Source organism: Lithobates pipiens, unplaced genomic scaffold, assembly GCF_037356315.1.
Source record: "Lithobates pipiens isolate NorthernLeopardFrog02 unplaced genomic scaffold, aLitPip1_a1.2 Scaffold_10, whole genome shotgun sequence".
NCBI lineage: Eukaryota > Metazoa > Chordata > Amphibia > Anura > Ranidae > Lithobates > Lithobates pipiens.
The window spans coordinates 25,702,097-25,719,592 of NW_027507686.1; the positions used below are offsets into that span (position 1 = coordinate 25,702,097).

Sequence of the window (17,496 nt, forward strand, 5' to 3'; positions counted from 1 at the left end):
GAGAAAAATACAGCATATTTATGTACAAGTTTGGTAACCTGTATGGTTATCTGTGATTTTGTACCATCTCTTGTACTCCAGTAGTTGTTCACATACATCCATACTCCTTTTTTTAGGAAATGTTTTATATATTTGTATTCTTAATAAAATAACCATTTGATGGTTTGACAGCCTGGTTGAGAGCACAGGCAAATGTGACCGTTGACATTCCCAGCATCCTGGGAATGTAACAGTTTTTTGAAACCGTTAAATTGATGAGTTTAGCTCCACTTTAAGGAAGCCATCTAGCTTCCTTCTGTTACTAGGAAGTAGGAGGCTTCTAAATGAGGCCACCTAGCAGCCTTTCCTTGTTAGGATGCAGGTGACTTCTCCATGAAGCCATGTGTGACATACATCAAAAATAATGTTTTCTAAATAAACCCCTTTAGAGTATTTTAACATAAAAGTATACATTATATTGGGACGCCTGCCTTTACACGCACACAAACTTTAATGACAACCCAGTCTTAGTCCGTAGGGTTCAATATTGAGTTGGCCCACCCTTTGCAGCTATAACAGCTTCACCTCTTCTAGGAAGGCTGTCCTCAAGGTTTAAGAGCGTGTCTATGGGAACGTTTGACCAAGCGCATTTGTGAGGTCAGGCACTAATGTTGGATAAGAAGGCCTGGCTCAGTGTCTCCACTCTAATTCATCCCAAAAAAGGTGTTCTATAAGGTTGAGGTCAGGACTCTGTGCAGGCCAGTCAAGTTCCTCCACCCCAAATTTGCTCATCCAATAGATCTTGCTTTGCGCACTGGTGCTCACTCCTTTAACGAGAAGGCCTGGCTCGCAGGCTCTGCTCTAATTCAAAGCCCACATGCGTGGCAAAAAAACGTTTTTGTTTTTTACACTCTTAAACTAGTGCCAAGCATTGAATATTCCACAGACAGACTATAAGAAAATGACTTCAATACTTTATTTCACAAATCAGTGCAATAGAACTTCCATCGGTAACTGCGCTCAATCTTGTACATTGGAAAACAAAAAGATCAGATATGGAATTCCAGAATGATATTTACCAGCAAGCAACAAAGTGTTTCACAATGACGTGCGGCGGCGGCGGGGGTGTGTTCAATGATTCGCCAGCTTCGAAGCAACAAGAGGTTTGGTAGCCAAAAACTGATAAGAGTGCATGCCAGAGCATCTTCGGGAGAATGGCCACAAAACTACTGGCTGAACAGGCCAGCCTGAGGATGCATCAAAACTAAAGAGGAACTCCACTTGTTGGCAAAAAATAAAAAACAGGAGCAACAACAATAGAAACGATCAATATTTACTTTCAACCTAGTTAAGGAATGCAGTACCCGACATCTTAAAAAAAGTAGTGACCAAGTCCCCCTACCACTTGGCATCTGACAGCACAAGAGGCTCCAATTGCATCTAGAGAGCAGAGTCCCCGTTACCAGATTCAGCCTCCCCAACTATGATATTTTTACATGTTCCTACAAAAGTGAATGTACAAGGATGAGAGTGCCACAAATCCAATAAGTCTTGCAAAAGTTTATTTATAAATGATCAGACAATACTGCCAACATGTTTCAGGGATTAACTTCCCTTCATCACAGCTAAGAAACACAACAACATAAATGCAAATGCATAACAGAGAAACACAATAAAATAAAACAATAGGGTAACCACAAAAACCACCCATAGAGGTGCACTTCATTTTATAACATATATATTATGTATTTCAAAATCTACTATACTATAGGGTGGTAACCAGATCATCTGTTGGTAAAATCTGCATTCTATAGATAGCTGACATATAATCTAGGTTATACTACCATAATAAAACACCAAATATGATAATTATTGTATGCAGCATTTTATTAGGATAGTATCATAACCTATTTAACCTACAGATAGAATTATGATCACCAGTACATAGCAGATTTTTAAATAAGCTATTTTACATTAGTGGTTACATTTTATTTTTATATAAATTCTTGTAAAGTACACTGCACCTCTACAGGTGGTTTGATGGTAATCATTTCATTTATAATATTTAAGGTTATTGTGTTTCTTTTATGCCTGATGAAGGGGGAGTTGAGCCCTGAAACATGTTAGCTGCATCTTCTGACATCTTCCTGTTACTACATTTTTGTTGGACTTATTCTGGACTTATAGTGTTTTATTCTTTTTACATAGTCTTCAGACTGCCCTGGGAAACCCCCCACCTCAGTTGACAGAGCGTAACCTTTACAGAATGGTATTCACAAAGAACAAGTGTTCAATGATCGGCACCAATGCCGGGAGTGGGTTCCTATAGTCAGTGGCCACTAGCACAGTCTCTACGAAGGGTTCAGAGAAGGGAGGAAGAGCCGCTCATTGTACTTGATTATCGAGTCAACTAAACGCAAAGACAACTGCAACTGATGTCCAAACACCCCCCCCCCCCCAAAACACATTTTACTCAGTAAGAAGCATACTCTTAGGGTAAGATCCTTACCATGTGAAACATGTTAGAGGGTTTGTACCTCAGATTGAGTAGTTTGTGTGTTGGAAGACTCAATCAATCGTTACAAGGCTTTCAATATGGTGCATGGTCCCCCCCCCCTCCTCCTTCTTTGGACCCTTTACAAATTAGAATTGCAACTTGGTTTGGCCTACATTTGGGTCCAGCGCCCTATCAATACATTTTCAGGTGCCAACTGAAAAGCTGGCCATATATGTGGAAATTTCCATTGTAATTAAGATCAAAAGGAATCATTCAGTGCATATGACCGGGCAGGCAAGTTTAAGAAACCCAGAATCAACCACAACAGCCGACAGGGTTCCCGTTTTCTATTCAATTGCAACTATACTTCCAAAGTATTAAACATGTTTCAAGCTGATGGTAGGTTGCATTGGTTCTTCCGATCATGTTTGAGTCTGTTAGCAAAAAAATCGAAATTGCTCGTAATTGCCTAAAATAATTTACATGAATGAACAGCATTTATGTGTTGGGACCCCATAAACCATCTGTATTTGAAGAGAAGGGAGGTTGTATTTTCTGAAAAAACTATTGGCTCTGTTGTAAACCGATTAGAAGCCAACAGTGCATGGCGGAGTTCTCCTTTAATTTAGAATGCAGGAGACGGTCAGTTCTAAGGATCAAATGTTAGACAGAATTAGCCAAAAGCTGCCAAATCCGACTCCAATCTCAGGTCAGGTGACTGACTGGGACCCTCAGACTTGGAGCCCCTGAGACAGGTGCTTTGCTTTGAGACATGCTTCCCTAAAGTGTTTTTTTTATCTAAGCTGCTAGAACAGAAGAATGTCTGCCCAGAAATCCAGTGATCCTTGTGTGAGCTGACAACCTATGCTGCACTGAAACCCCAAGTCTTGTGTTGTCAGCCCCTCCCCCTGGACTATAGAGCTCCACCATATAAGCCTGCCCAGATACTGTGCGCAGAGAAAGGGATCTTGGGAGATGTAGTTCTGGGAGTGTGCTTACAGCAATATGAACTGAACTCCTAACAGCTGCCCCTGCATACATTTTACAAGCCTGGTGACAATGTCACAGAGTAATAAAAAAACTTTTACTCTCTAGAGAAACAATGAAATAAAAATAGAAAATAAAAACAAGGCAAGGACAGGATTTAGAGGGGAGGGTTTTTTTTTTTTTTTTTAAACAATCGTGTAATACTTACATCCCTTGTGCAATGGTTTTGCACAGAGCAGCCGTCCTCCTCTTATTAGCGCCCACCCCCCCCAAGTACAGCTTGTTATAGGGGCTCCTGAGCTGCTGCTCAGTGTGTCCATTCACCACACACACAGCCGAGGTTTGGCCCGGACCCCACTCATCATTGGCTCACTGGCTGTGATCGACAGCAATGGAATCCAATAGCTCCAGCTGCTGTCTCAGCCAATGAGGAGAGAAAATCCGCAGAGAGCCGAGGCTTTCATGCACAGTCCTGGAGGAAGATCAGGCTCAGGTACGCATTAGGGCTCTTTCACATGGGTGGTCAGCTCGACAGACTCCGCTTTGCTCAGCGGGGGGATCGATCCGCTGATCCGGCGGATGACAGGTCCGTCTCCACCCACTATGCGGAGACTGACCCTGTCAGAGCCCCGCTCTCCTCTATGGGGAGATCAGATGAAAATGGTCTGTTTTCATCCAATTCGATCCCCCAGACGGATGGAAAATAAGAGTCTCCAATACGTCTGGATTTGGTGGACAGGATCGGATAGCAGCGGATGTCACCATAGAGCTGAATGGTGCCCCCTATCGGATTCACCTGAAAAAAACAGGCGGACCTGATCAGAAACTCGTGAGAAAGGGGACGTAGTGGGAGCTGCTGCACAGAGACCTTGAGCCTTTAGAACAACTTTAAGGTAAATATTTAAATACAATTTGCATAACTGTTTGGACACGAAAACTGCATGAATATTTGTGGGAAATATACCACATCATGGCCACTAGATGGAGCGGAGAAGCATTACATATTCTCTATGGTAGTCAGCACCATCTAGTGGCCATATTGCAGTATATTCCTCATTAACACATTCGCTCTGCGGAGAATAAAACCTGAGAATATTTGATTTTGTCCTATTCAGACAAAACGAATTTGCATGAAGTTTTGATCGATGAACAGCAATGCCAATTGTTTTTTTACACATGTACAGTACTTTAATCCTAGACTAAACTGGAAACAGACCATTTTGATATTCCGGTCATAGTTAGGGAAAAAAATAAATAAAATCAAAGCTTTTTAGCAACTAAAAAAAAAAAAATGGAAACAAAAACAGACTGCACAGACAATTCCTGTTTACAGTGCCATTTTAGGTGAAATCAAATCGTTTTGCTTTTGGTCAATTTTTTAGTGCATAAATAAAAAATTTAAAATTTAAATTGGATCAAATACAACAGAAAATGTTGTGTAATTGATATAGAATTCAATGCATAAAATTTCTAATTGAATATAAAAAAGAAAAAAAATAGAAAAATTGATTGTTGTGCAGCTAGCGTTGTATACATCAATGACATCAGACTGGGACGTCCAGCGCCAGTGACCAGTGTCAGGAGGGCAGTCTTGGGGAACCCTGGGCCACCAACACTTCTATAGACCTTCTGGGGGTTTACAGTTCCAGAGCTGCAAACTGCCCTTTTTTGTTCTATAAAGTACATTTCACAGTCAGAGGTTCACAGTCTCTATTTCACCAGCATTTCAGTTGGGGGTGGGCCCCTCCTAACGTCTATTTTTTTTTTTTATGACACATACTCATATGTAGAGAAGGGGCTCTTGGGAGATGTAGTTCTGGGGGTGGGCTCACATCAATAGGAACAGACCTTCCTATCGAACCTTGGGGACAATAGTTCAATTTACTGCAGTGTACAGCCAACCATAGTAATCAACGACCATATTCAGGTTTATGTTGCGTCTTGCATAGCTGTATGCCCCTGGATACATCCAAGATTATCCAAGGTATATGTAAGTGGGAACATAAACCCGCATACTGCCATTCAACAAGGAATTTAAATTTACACAGCCTCATGCACTCATAGAGCACCCATAGTGGCTCAAACCTGTGTACCATCGCATACAACCATTTATTACTATGGTTGGTTGCATGCGGCTGCTGTGTATACAGGCCCAGGCGCCCAATGTGCTTAAAGCAGAACTATAGGCAAAAATTAGAAACCCATAATTTTTTTTCAGCATCCTGTAATCCCTTTAACTAACCTACTACTAAATACCCGATAAGCCAGCCAGAGCTCTCTTCTCTCTTGAACTTCCTGTTTGAGGGCGACAACACTTTACTGCCTCTTGAGAAATGGCGGCGTTGTCATCTTTGTGCCAGCTGTGTCTGCAAGGACTACGACGTGACATGCCAACGATGGGGAGAAGGCATGCTGTCTCCTCTGATAAGCAAGCTATTTGCACATCCAGCATTTACTGAAACAATGTGATCTCAACAGCAACAACGGCAAGAACAGCACGAGAGCCACAAATGACCAGACTAGTTACTGAAACCTCCAAGCTAAAGAAGATTTAAGGCCATAACTTTTTTTTTTAATTTAGGATAGAGCAGAAAACGAATAAAACCTTTGGTCAAGATTATTTGGCCTTGGGGAGATCTTCATTCACTTCCTGCTGAAACAAAAAACAGGAAGCGATCGTAAATGCCCTCAAATGTCTGTCACCAAAATTCATGGCCATATGAGAACATTTTCTCTCTACTTCTGTTCTCTTCTGGAATAAAGTTTATTGAAATAGAAAAACAAAAAGATCTGGTGGTTGTTCCCCATGGCTGGCAGTGGGGCTTTAAGTCTGGCTACTGGCATCTTGATTAAAGAATAAGTCCACCTTTAGGAGCAAGTTACCTGTTACACCCATATTTAGTGTGTAACATGCTCCTATACACCCATCCGTCAGCGGGTGGGGGAACATTCTCCTTGCACCCACTGTCCCTTTTTGAAAACAGCAGGGCTGTGTGGGGCTCCACCCCACTAGGGGCATGGCCTGGTTGGAGTCTACGCTAAGGTTTCCACTAACCTTTAACCCATGGGATGTGCGGGCATAGGGAGACTTTCTTACACATCCTGCAATCATAGCAGCCATGACAAGCTCCCTCCTAGACCAGCACTCTGGGCGGTGGTTGTCAAGGACTTGTGTTCCTTTTGAGAGTCTAAGCAGCTCACATATTGGGTCTTTTTGCTTCACCCAGCCAGCTAATTCCTTCAGTTACCCGTGAATAAATAAAATACAATTACAGTCAGCCACTGCGGCAGGCAGCTTGCAATTCATTGACATTTCCTGCTCTTCAGTAACTGTATCCCCGTACGGGAGGTACTGGCAGACAGCTGACAGTCTGCCCGTACCTAGTCCACCCGTACTAGGATCCTAGCATTGCACCCGCAATCTGCTAATCATAGGAGTAATGCTTTACAGGATCCTAAGAAAAAAAAAATGCACACTTTACCTCCAAAACGTGCATTTTTTTTCTTTTTTGGAACAGTGAACTTATTCTTTAACACTTTTTCACCAAATTCTTTTATTTATTTTTTTACGAAGGGGTGGAATGATTCTTTAAATCAAAAGTCTCCAAACCTTTCATTATGAGGGTCACATATTTTACAATAAAAAAAAAAAAAAAACTGTTAAAAAAAATTGTTAATTTCCCCCTTACATCAGGGTCCCCAATAGAGTCCCCCCATACACAAGGGTCCCAAACAGAGTCCCACCTTATATCAGGGTTCATATCAGTGCGACCCCTTATACCTGGGATTCCATCAGTATCCCCTTTAGAGTGCTCCTTACCACTTTAAGGCTTACAGCAGCTTACTAGTTGCCAAGACGCCAGTGAAAACCTGCACTAGAAATCCTAGGGGGGGGTGTGCTTGTGGCCCAGGGACCGTAATTTGGAGACCCCCGCCTTAAATCATAAAAGAACAAAAAAAAGTAGTGTAAACAAAAGAACTGCAAGTAAAATACATTCATGATGAGGAGGGGCTGGTAGGAGGAGATAAAGAATCAAGTGACTTCGGGTACTTGAAGACGGACGAAGCCGCATGCATAGACAAAATCCAGCGTGGAGCATGCCGACATCTAGTTTTGCAACAATACGATCTCTAGAACTCCCCACCCGATGCGCCGACGACACTTTGGAAGTCACATTACAGTTTCGAGATGTCCAGTAAATAAAAATTTCCTCTATACAGCAATATAACGTTTGTCTCATTCGGCTTGCCGTAAGAATAAAAAAAAAAAAAAAAAACACTTTTCAACTTAAAAAAAGAAATGTTTAGGCTAGGTGCAATCAGAACCCTGTATCGGAATAAATTAAAGTTCAGAGCGATTGATTCTTCACCATTTCCAGCCTCAAGGACGCCGTTTTGCGTCCATACATGATGCCACTTTGGATTTTTTTTTTTTTTTTAAAAAGCATAAAACTGCAATTCCCCCTTCCCCGCTACTTCCATGATTGCATCTTTTCTTAGTTGTATCGCCGTGTAAAATGAGGTCCTTTTATACGTTGGCGATACCAACACTGATGAGGAAATTTGGAGGGTTCCGGTTGTATCAGATCATACAGAGAATTCGGTGCCGCCTTTTCTAGCTCTGAGAAATCGTCTCATCTGTAAACCCATGAAGGGGTTGATCCAGAGTAAGGATGGCTGCCCGCCGAACACGGACCTCATCCCGTCCCACCTCAGTCTCCGCTCCCACGTGGGCTTCTCGCTTTTCAGCCTTTCGATTTCCTACAATGGAGAGAAATTAACAATAAAAAGAAAACATTTGTGAGATGCAGCAATGGGTAACAAGCTGAAGGAGATAAAAATTGGTCTATGTATCTTATATGCACACACAGTACTACCTTGGATTGTGAGCATAATTTGTTTCAAAAATATGCTTGTAATACAAAGCATTCTTATAACAAAGTAAATTTCCCCATAAGAAATAATGGAAACTCAGATGATTAGTTCCACAACCATTTATTCACAAGTCCTTCAGTTTAAAGACTATATAAAAAGATTATAGCAATGTGACCAGGTTGTGTAACCATAAAATGTCCATCCACAAATGGAAGCCTCCACAAGGCGATTAGAAGAAAAATCCAGCAGGAGCTCCAGAGTATAAAAAAGAAGAGAGGCGCCTCTAAGTGTAGCAATATAATTACTTTAATGAAGGTACAACATTTAGCAACTCATTTGGCTGATGATTAAAAAAGGCTCATCCAAGTATGCAAACAACCAGGGTAAAGCTGTCCACCATTCCCCGCACCGCCGGCTCTCACCGCTGTCAATTGGCAATGGTGACCGGGAAGACTCCCCTGCAGTAGAGCGATCTAAAAATCGAGGCTTGAATCGCTCGTGGAGCGCAGAGTGGAAGGGATGACGTGGATGGTGTTGCGGAGGGCAGTCTATGTGGACAGCTTTACACCAGATGCCCAGAGTCTATAAAGATATGGAATTTGGGGTGGAGGAAAAAATATGTAGCAGAATACATATTGGCCTACATTTATAAAGAAATTCGATTTAAATTTTTTTTTTATTGGATATGTTTTATAGCAAAAAGTAAGAATTTTTTTTTTTCAAAATTATCAGTCACAGTAGTGATCAAATACTACCAAAAGAAAGTTCTACATGTGGGAAAACAAATTATATAAAAAGAATTTAGTAAGAGTAAAATTCCCCCCTCAAAAAAAATAAATAAAAAAAAAAAAAAAAAAAGTTGGATTTTTTTTTGTTTAACTCACCTCTAAATGCCCGTTGCTAGGGGGTCCCTCGTAGTCTGCCTTCTTCAGTGCTGGGCACCCGACGTCACTTCCCCTCGACGCAGTCAGTCATCTGGGACACGTCACAGGTCCCAGATGACTGCTTGGCGTATTAAGGCGCGCGGTGCCGCTCGCGCACGCGCAGTGGGTGCCCGGCTGTGAAGCCACAGCCGGGTGCCCCCAGTAGGAATGCCGGTGCCTGGGACAGGCAAGTGTCCGATTATTAAAAAAGTCAGCAGCTGCAGTAATTGGATTTTTTTGTTTTTTAAGGGGCACCCCCACTTTAAGAGCAGAACTTCACTTAAAAAGGGACTTGACCACTCCACTTCCATTCAGATCACCTAAGCCAGTGATGGCAAACCTTGGCACCCCAGATGTTTTATAACTATCTTTTCCACGATGCTCATGCACTTTGCACTGTAGTTAAGCCTCATGGGAAATGTAGTTCCAAAACATCTGGGGTGCCAAGGCTCGCCATCAATGACCTAGGCAATCACCTAGGTCTCAGGAGGCTGCAGGTCCACTGAGAAAGTGAAGAGCTATTTGTGCATGTGCAGTGGGAAGTCGACTGTGAAGCACCAGAAGTCACAACTGGCTTCTCACTTCCAAGATGGCAGTGCTAGGGACCCTAAGACAAGCAAAAAAATCGGCCGGGGTGAGGACAGCGCTGAATCCCTGGACTGCCAAGTGTGCGTTTATGGAAAGTCGGCAGCTACAGTATTTGTAGCTGCGGACTCATTTTATTTTATTTTTTCCTAGGGCAAAGTTCCTCTTTAAGGTTTTTTCCCCCTAAACAGAGACAAAACACCAACATCAGAAATCATTAGAGCAGTAACAGTCTTGACTCCTAATAACATACAGGGATCCCCCACATACCGTTTCATCATTGCATATGGAATGAATCTGTGTCCCAAACATGACGGCTGTGAAGGTGAGAAAGAGGAGGCCCTCGAGGCAGAGGAAGATCATGAGGATGACAGTGACAGGTGGACTGAAGCTGCTGCAATCTGCGGGATGACAAAGAAGGTAAGTGGGAGGAGAGGGGGAAGGGGTGGTCAGAGAACTCTAACACAAAAAACTATAATTTTTTTTTTTTTTTATTAAAACCTATGAGGTTTTTTTTATTGCAGTGTGCCTTTTTTCCCTTGCTTTCTACCCGGGGGAAAATGTCCCCATTTCCAGTAAATTTTAAAGGTGTAAAACAGAAAGAGTGGTGGTGGGCAAAACGTACCAGTGGTGCAGGCCGGTAGACGGGTGTGTGAAACCCCCCACCGCTGCCAAGGTATGCCATGCATTGATGGCAACAGAAATGTTAAGGGAAAGAATGAGCTAATTAGGGTAAACTAAGGGTTAATAGGGGTTAAATAGGAAAAAAGAATTGTACCTCAACTTTTCTTCTTTTTTTTTTTCACACGTCAGGTTGCTTTAACTGACATTATATGCAGTTATCCCATGCTCTAGTTCATTCAAATGCATGAAACAGTAGATACCAAAGTAACAATGTTACTTTGTATCTCACCATCTCCTGTCTGACCAATGTTTATAAACATTGTTAAAGTGGTTGTAAAGTCTAAAAATGTTTTTTTTAAAATAACAAACACGTTCTACTTACCGCCACTGTGCAGCTTGTTTTGCACAGAGTGGCCCCGAACCTGCTCTTCTGGGGTCCCTCGGCGGCTGTCTCGGCTTCCCCCCGCATGGTGAGAAGCACTTGCGGGCGCTCTCCTGTGATACAGCCGGCAGCTATAGCCGATCACCATCACTCGGCCCCGCCCCTGGCACGCTGCATCATTGGATGTGATTGACAGCAGCGCGAGCCAATGGCTGCGCTGCTTTCAATCCATCCACTCCAGCCAATCAGCGGCCAGGCTGAGCAGCGAAGAGGATGTCGGAGGCGAGAGTGGGACTTTCGAGGGGTTAGGTAAGTAAAACTTGGGGGCCGGCACTGTCAGATGTTTTTTCACCTTAAAGCGGAGCTCCACCCTAAAGTGGAACTTCCACTCATTGGAAACCTCCCCCCCCTCCGGCGCCACAATTGCCACCTTTCAGGGGGGTGCAGATACCTGTGCAGTACAGGTATCTGCACCCACTTCCGGCATAGATATCCGAAGAATCTGCGGATATTTACGCCACTTCCCGCGGGTCCCCTCAAATGATTTGTTATCTGACTCCAGCTCCCTCCCTTTCCCACATATGGATATTTTTTTTTTTTTTACTTTCTTTTGTGCTGCCTTTTCTCCTTTATTTCTTAGGCAAAAATTATGTTGCAACATATCCATATCCACTCAAATGTCCAGTTTTCAGTACCCAGTAGAGACCTTCAGCAGATCTGTGCAACCCTCCCTAGCTCTATGCAAATGGAAAAATAGGATTTTTGTACTCAACGCAAAATCCTTTTCTCTATAATTCACCGACTGACACAGCTCCTCTCAGCCATTGGGTTGTTACGCCACCTTTAGGAGAAGACTAGGCATAACATGTTATGAAAAACTACAGAACTTTTAGTTCTGCCCAAGGGGCGGTCCCTTAGGTAACAACCCCCCACAGCCTGCCATGCAGCCCTCAGTACGTCAACAAGCAGTATAACGTAAAGAAAATTAGGAGGGGAGGGTGCTGTGTCAGTCGATGAACTACAGAGAAAAGGATTTTTTTAATGGCAAGTACAAAAATCCTATTTTCTCTTATAATCCCCGACTGACACAGCTCCTCTCTTAGCCATTGGGACGTCCCCAAGCAGTGCCAAAACGAGGGGTGGGAAAACAGCATAAAAACTTCATCCACCATGGCAAGTGGAAACTAGTATAACTATACTAACAAAAACGACAGTGTGTAAAAAAAAAAAACCCACCACAAAACAGAGTGCTCCTCAACAGAGAAACACTACCCTCAAACCGCACCAAAACTGTGGTAACAAATGCAACAGTGCATTAACTTAAAGGTACTTTAAAAGGTTTTTACCCAAAAACCAGGAAAAAAGAAAAAAAATTGCAACTATACGGCCGCCAGCAAAGCCTTGCAGCCAAAACAGGCATCAGTCGATGCACTGACATCTACCTTGTAGAACTTTATAAAAGTGTGAACAGACGACCAGGTTGCCACTTTACACACTTGAGCGACAGACGCTCGAGCCCGAACCACGTCCAGGGAATGGAGGGCCACTTCCTTAGGATGTGTGGGCTTAGGACACAGAGATGGTAACACAATGTCCTCATTGATGTGAAACGCCGAGACCAACTTCGGCAGAAAAGAAGGTTGCGAACGTCACCTTATCCTTGTGGATAACCAGACAGGGTGACTTGCAGGACAAGGCCGGCAGTTCCGAAACCCTCCTAGCTGATGTGATGGCCACTAGAAAGATCACTTTCTGAGAAACAGTCAACAGAGGGATCTCTCTAATATTTTCAAATGGTGGTTTTTGCAGCGCTGAAAACACCAGATTCAGATCCCACGGGGTTAACGGTGGACGCACCGGAGGAACAACATGCAGGGCCCCTTGGACAAAAGTACTCACTAGAGAGAGACGCCAGGGGTCACTGAAAAAAGAGACAGCCAAAGCTGATATTTGTCCTTTAAATGGTGCTCAAGGCCAATTTCTGGTCTACTCCTTGCTGTAGAAACAGCAGGATCCTGGATATAGAAAAGGAGCGCGGATGCCATCCTTTCTCCTCACACATGGAGATGTAAGCCTTCCAGGTACGATGATATATCTTCCGAGAAGAAGATTTCCATGCTCTCAGCATAGTTGGGATCACAGAGTCCGACAGACCTCGGCTCCTCAACACCTGGCTCTCAATAGCCATGCCGTTAAAACCAGGGATGGTAAAGCAGGATGGAGAATCAGACCTTGAGACAGAAGGTCCTCTCGCAATGGCAGTCGCCAGGGAGCATCTGCCACCAGATGCACTAGGTCTGCATACCAGGGACGCTGGGGCCAATCTGAGGTAATCAGTATTACAGGGATCCCCTCGGCCTCCACTCTGCAAAGCAGACGTGGTAACAGTTTCAGTGGAGGAAAGGCATAGATCAGCTGGTACTGATCCCATTGAGCCACCAGCGCGTCTGACGGGTCTGCCCACGGATCTCTTGTCCTGGACATGAATCTCGGCACCTTCCGATTAAGACGAGAGGCCAGAAGATCTACGTATGGTGTGCCCTATTGCAAGCACAGTAGCCTGAACACCTCCGGCTGCAACGCTCATTCCCCTGGGTCCAGTATCTGGCGACTTAGATAGTCTGTCTGCCAGTTCTCCACTCCCGGGATGTAAATGGCCGACAGGGCCGGTACATGTCACTCTGCCCACCAAAGTATGCGAGCGACCTCCCGTGCAGCGACCGAGCTTCTTGTTCCTCCATGGTGATGGACGTATGCCACAGCTGTGGCATTGTCTGACTGGATCCTGATCGGACACCCTCGCAGCCTCATCGACCATGTGGAGAGGCATAGCCTGATCGCTCTCAGTTCGAGCAGATTGATCGGCAACTTGGATTCCTTTGTCGAGGCCCTGAGTCGACTGAACTCCCATCACTCCACCCCAGCCGGATAGGCAGGGGTCCGTTGTGATCACAGTCCATTTCAGAGGTAGGAATGACCTACTCGGCTTTCGGGGGTTATACCACTGTTTAGAGCAGGCGATCGGCTATCCAGGGATAACAACTGATGCGGCTAAAGGCCGCTCAGCTGTTATCCAGGAGGAACGGGAGACCCTCTTCCGCCACTCTTCCCGGGCCTCTCGGTGGCACGGGAGACCCGATCGACAATTTGCCGCTTCTGGCGGTTAGTGACAGACTGGAATGAAGCCAGAAGCGGCTTAGTTACACAGCCTCCTGATTGTAAACACGGAAGCAACATCACAACGTCACTTCCTGTTTACTCGGCTGCCAATGGCGCCAGTTTTAAAAAAAATATACAGTATTCAGAATCGCCACAAATGGCGATCTGAATACTTTGAAGTGCAAAGGAGGGATTGGAGGTCTTTTAGACCCCTGATCCCTCCATAAAGAGTACCTGTCACCAACTATTACTGTCACAAGGGATGTTTACATTCCTTGTAACATCAATAAAAGTGATTTTTTAAATACAACTTAATAACATAATAAAATAAATAAAATAAATAAGAAAAAAAAATACAATTTTAAAATGCCCCCGTCCCCGCAAGCTCGCACAGCAAAAAAAGCACATACGGATGTCGCGCCCGCATATGTGAACGATGTTCAAATCACACATGTGAGGTATCACTGCGATCATCAGAGCGAGAGCAGAAACTAGCGCTAGACCTCCTCTGTAACTGTAACCTAGTAACCGTGAAAAAAATTAAAGTGCCGCCTATGGAGATTTTTAGGTACCGTAGTTTGTCGCCATTCCACGTGCGTGCAATTATAAAGCATGACATGTTTGGTATCCATTTACTCGGTGTAACAGTCTTTCACGTAATACTAACTTTACTGGGCTAACTTTACTGTTTTGTTTTTTTAAATTCATGAACGTGTCCCTTTTCCCAAAAAGCTGCGTTTAAAACACCGCTGCACAAATACCGTGACATAAAATATTGCAACAACTGTCATTTTATTCTCTAGATCCTCAGCTAAAAAATATATATATAATGTTTGGGGGCTCTAAGTAATTTTCTAGCAAAAAGTACGGATTTTAACTTGTAAACACTAAATGTCAGAAATGAGATTAGTCATGGAAGGGTTAATTACACTTTAAAGCCGGATTGAGAATATCAACTGCTTTAGTAAATGGAGTACTCCACACCTCTCTCTCTCTCCTACTTCCAGGATTTTGTTGCTGTGTCCCCATGTCAGAACTTTATCCGATCTTCTTGTCCAAGGGATGGGCATCAGAACATGAAGTGAAAGGATGGGCTTCTTCTATTAACCATTTCCCACCCGGCCCATATAAAAATAACGGCCAGGCGGGACATATGACATTCCCCGGATGTGCCACTAGCCACTCTGTAGCGCAAGCCCGGGTGTCCAAAACAGATGACTGATCAGTGTTCCTGATCACTTCCACAGAGTAGTACAGTCTTACTATGAGATTGAGATATATATATATATATATATATATATATATATATAATATTGCTCTGGTCAGTGTGTTAAAAAAAAAATATATATATTTTTTTAATATACTGTCACCAGTCAGTGTCCCTGATCACTGCCACACCAGTTATATATTGATGCTGTACTGCACTGATCCCATTTTGTAAAAAACTTGTGGAAAAAAATAATAATAATAAAAAACAATATGTATGTGTGTGTGTATATATATATATATATATATATATATGTATGTGTATGTATGTATATATATATATATATATATATATATATATATATGTATATGTATATGTATATATATATATATATATATATATATTAGTCCAAAAAATACAACTTTAAAAAACTGCCCATATGCCTCTTACTAAATACCTTGGACTGTCTACTTTTCCAAAAAGGGGTAATTTGTATTGTCCTGGCACTTTTAGGCCTAAAGAAATTAGTAAGGTCGTCAGTACATCAGGACTGATATATATATTTATTACACACAAAAACCATAGTTTGTAGACTAACTTTCCTATACCTATACAATGTGGTTTATTTTCAAAGAAATGTAGTAGAATACAGTTTGGCTTAAATTTATAAAGAAAGATTATTTATTTGCAAAATTTTATAACAGAAAAGAAGAAAAATGTTTTTTTTATTTTGTGTTTTTTTTGGTTTATTTAGCAAAAGATAAAAAAAAGCCCACCAAATACCACCAAAAGAAAGCTCCATTTGTGTGAGCAAAATGATAATTTCACATGGGTAGTGTTGCATGACCGCGCAATTGTCAAAAAGCAACAGCACTGAAAGCTGAAAATTGGCCTGGGCAAGAAGGGGGTGAAAGTGCCCAATAATGAAAAGGATCATTACCGCTGTTGGCCACTTACCTGTCCACTGCCCCCGGACACAGGTGAAGAGATGGAAGCCACAAAGAATGAGGGCGTGCAGAGAGATCAGTGCTATGTACATCTAAAAGGGAGGCAAAAAAAAGTGCTTAACATGTGTGAACAATGAACTGTCTGTATTGCTTCAAAGGTGATTCAAAATTGGTTGAACTGAATCTGGGGTTACCAGTCAGGAAATGAGCTGGCAGCACATCAGACAATTTCTGATACATTTTTGAATTTATAAATTTTATTTGTAACTCTCAAAGTGCATGTGAACCCCAACACTGAACTTCTCGTTTTGCTCCCTTTTTATTATATCGTTTTATTATATCTGCTTGATAAGCGCAGATATAACTGTTGATCCTGCCAGAACTCTTATGAGCTGCCAAGTTCCTGTGCTCTCTGCCTATGTTGCGCTCTAACCAGTTACATCCTTCCCAGTTCTCTCTGAGGATAACAGAACTGTTTCAATCAGGAGACTCAGCATCACGAGTGGATGATACCTATGCAAATACACCACTCCTCTAGCCTGACCACCACCCCCCATGAAGACATTTTGTTATTAACATAACTCCTCCCAAGAGCCAACCCAATGCTTGCATCGGTACAGAGGACTCTGGAGAGGAGTACTGAGGTCGGGGGCTGTAATTTTTTCAGGAAGCTATGTACAGCACTCTGCCAGCCCCTCCCACCAGCCCTGCTCTACCGGCATTGCATAGAAAAGCACAGGATCCCAATGATGACATCACTGGGTTTAAAAAAGGTTTTATTTAGAAATTCCAAAAACATGTTGATTTGGAAAAAAAAAAGGGGGGGGGTAGGGAGAACAGCAAAATACAAGCAGATTAAAACTTCAGCTTTTACTTAAAAAAAAAAAAAAAAAAAAAATCCTTTTATGTTCTGAAGCAAAACCTCCAAATTGCCCTTAAATTTTTAATTATAAGCAACACTCACAGTGAAGAGCACGAAAAACCTTTGGTTCTTCTCACCCACGCAGTTATTCACCCACGGACAGTGATGGTCCATCTTCCGGATGCATCGCTTACAAATACTGGAGGTGGAGAGAACACAGGAGAGACAGATAAAGAGAGGTGCAGAGGATTGTGGGAATAGAACTCCATGTATATCATGACACCACTTCTACACCGGGAACAATAGATGGGATTTTATGAAATGGCCAACAGGTTTTAAAATCTTTTTTGCATTGTTTGTATTAAAGCGGGAGTCCGCGTTTTTTTTTTTTTTTTTTAAAGCCAGCAGCTACAAATACTGCAGCTGCTGACTTTTAAAATAGTGACACTTACCTGTCCAGCACGCCCGC

General features: G+C 42.7%; 1 protein-coding gene across 2 annotated transcripts in view; it reads right to left on the bottom strand.

Moving 5' to 3' along the window:
* Positions 1-941: 941 nt before the first annotated feature.
* Positions 942-17,496, bottom strand: part of ZDHHC7 (zDHHC palmitoyltransferase 7) — a 46,227-nt gene continuing 29,672 nt past the window's right edge. For both annotated transcript variants that reach the window (XM_077453084.1, XM_077453094.1), the window contains 4 exons: positions 17,130-17,226; positions 16,176-16,257; positions 10,117-10,247; positions 942-8,224 (listed from right to left, as the gene is read on the bottom strand). In XM_077453084.1, coding sequence (XP_077309210.1) covers positions 8,051-8,224; positions 10,117-10,247; positions 16,176-16,257; positions 17,130-17,226 — 484 coding nt within the window. In that variant the 3' untranslated portion in view covers positions 942-8,050. The remainder of the gene's footprint in view (positions 8,225-10,116; positions 10,248-16,175; positions 16,258-17,129; positions 17,227-17,496) is intronic.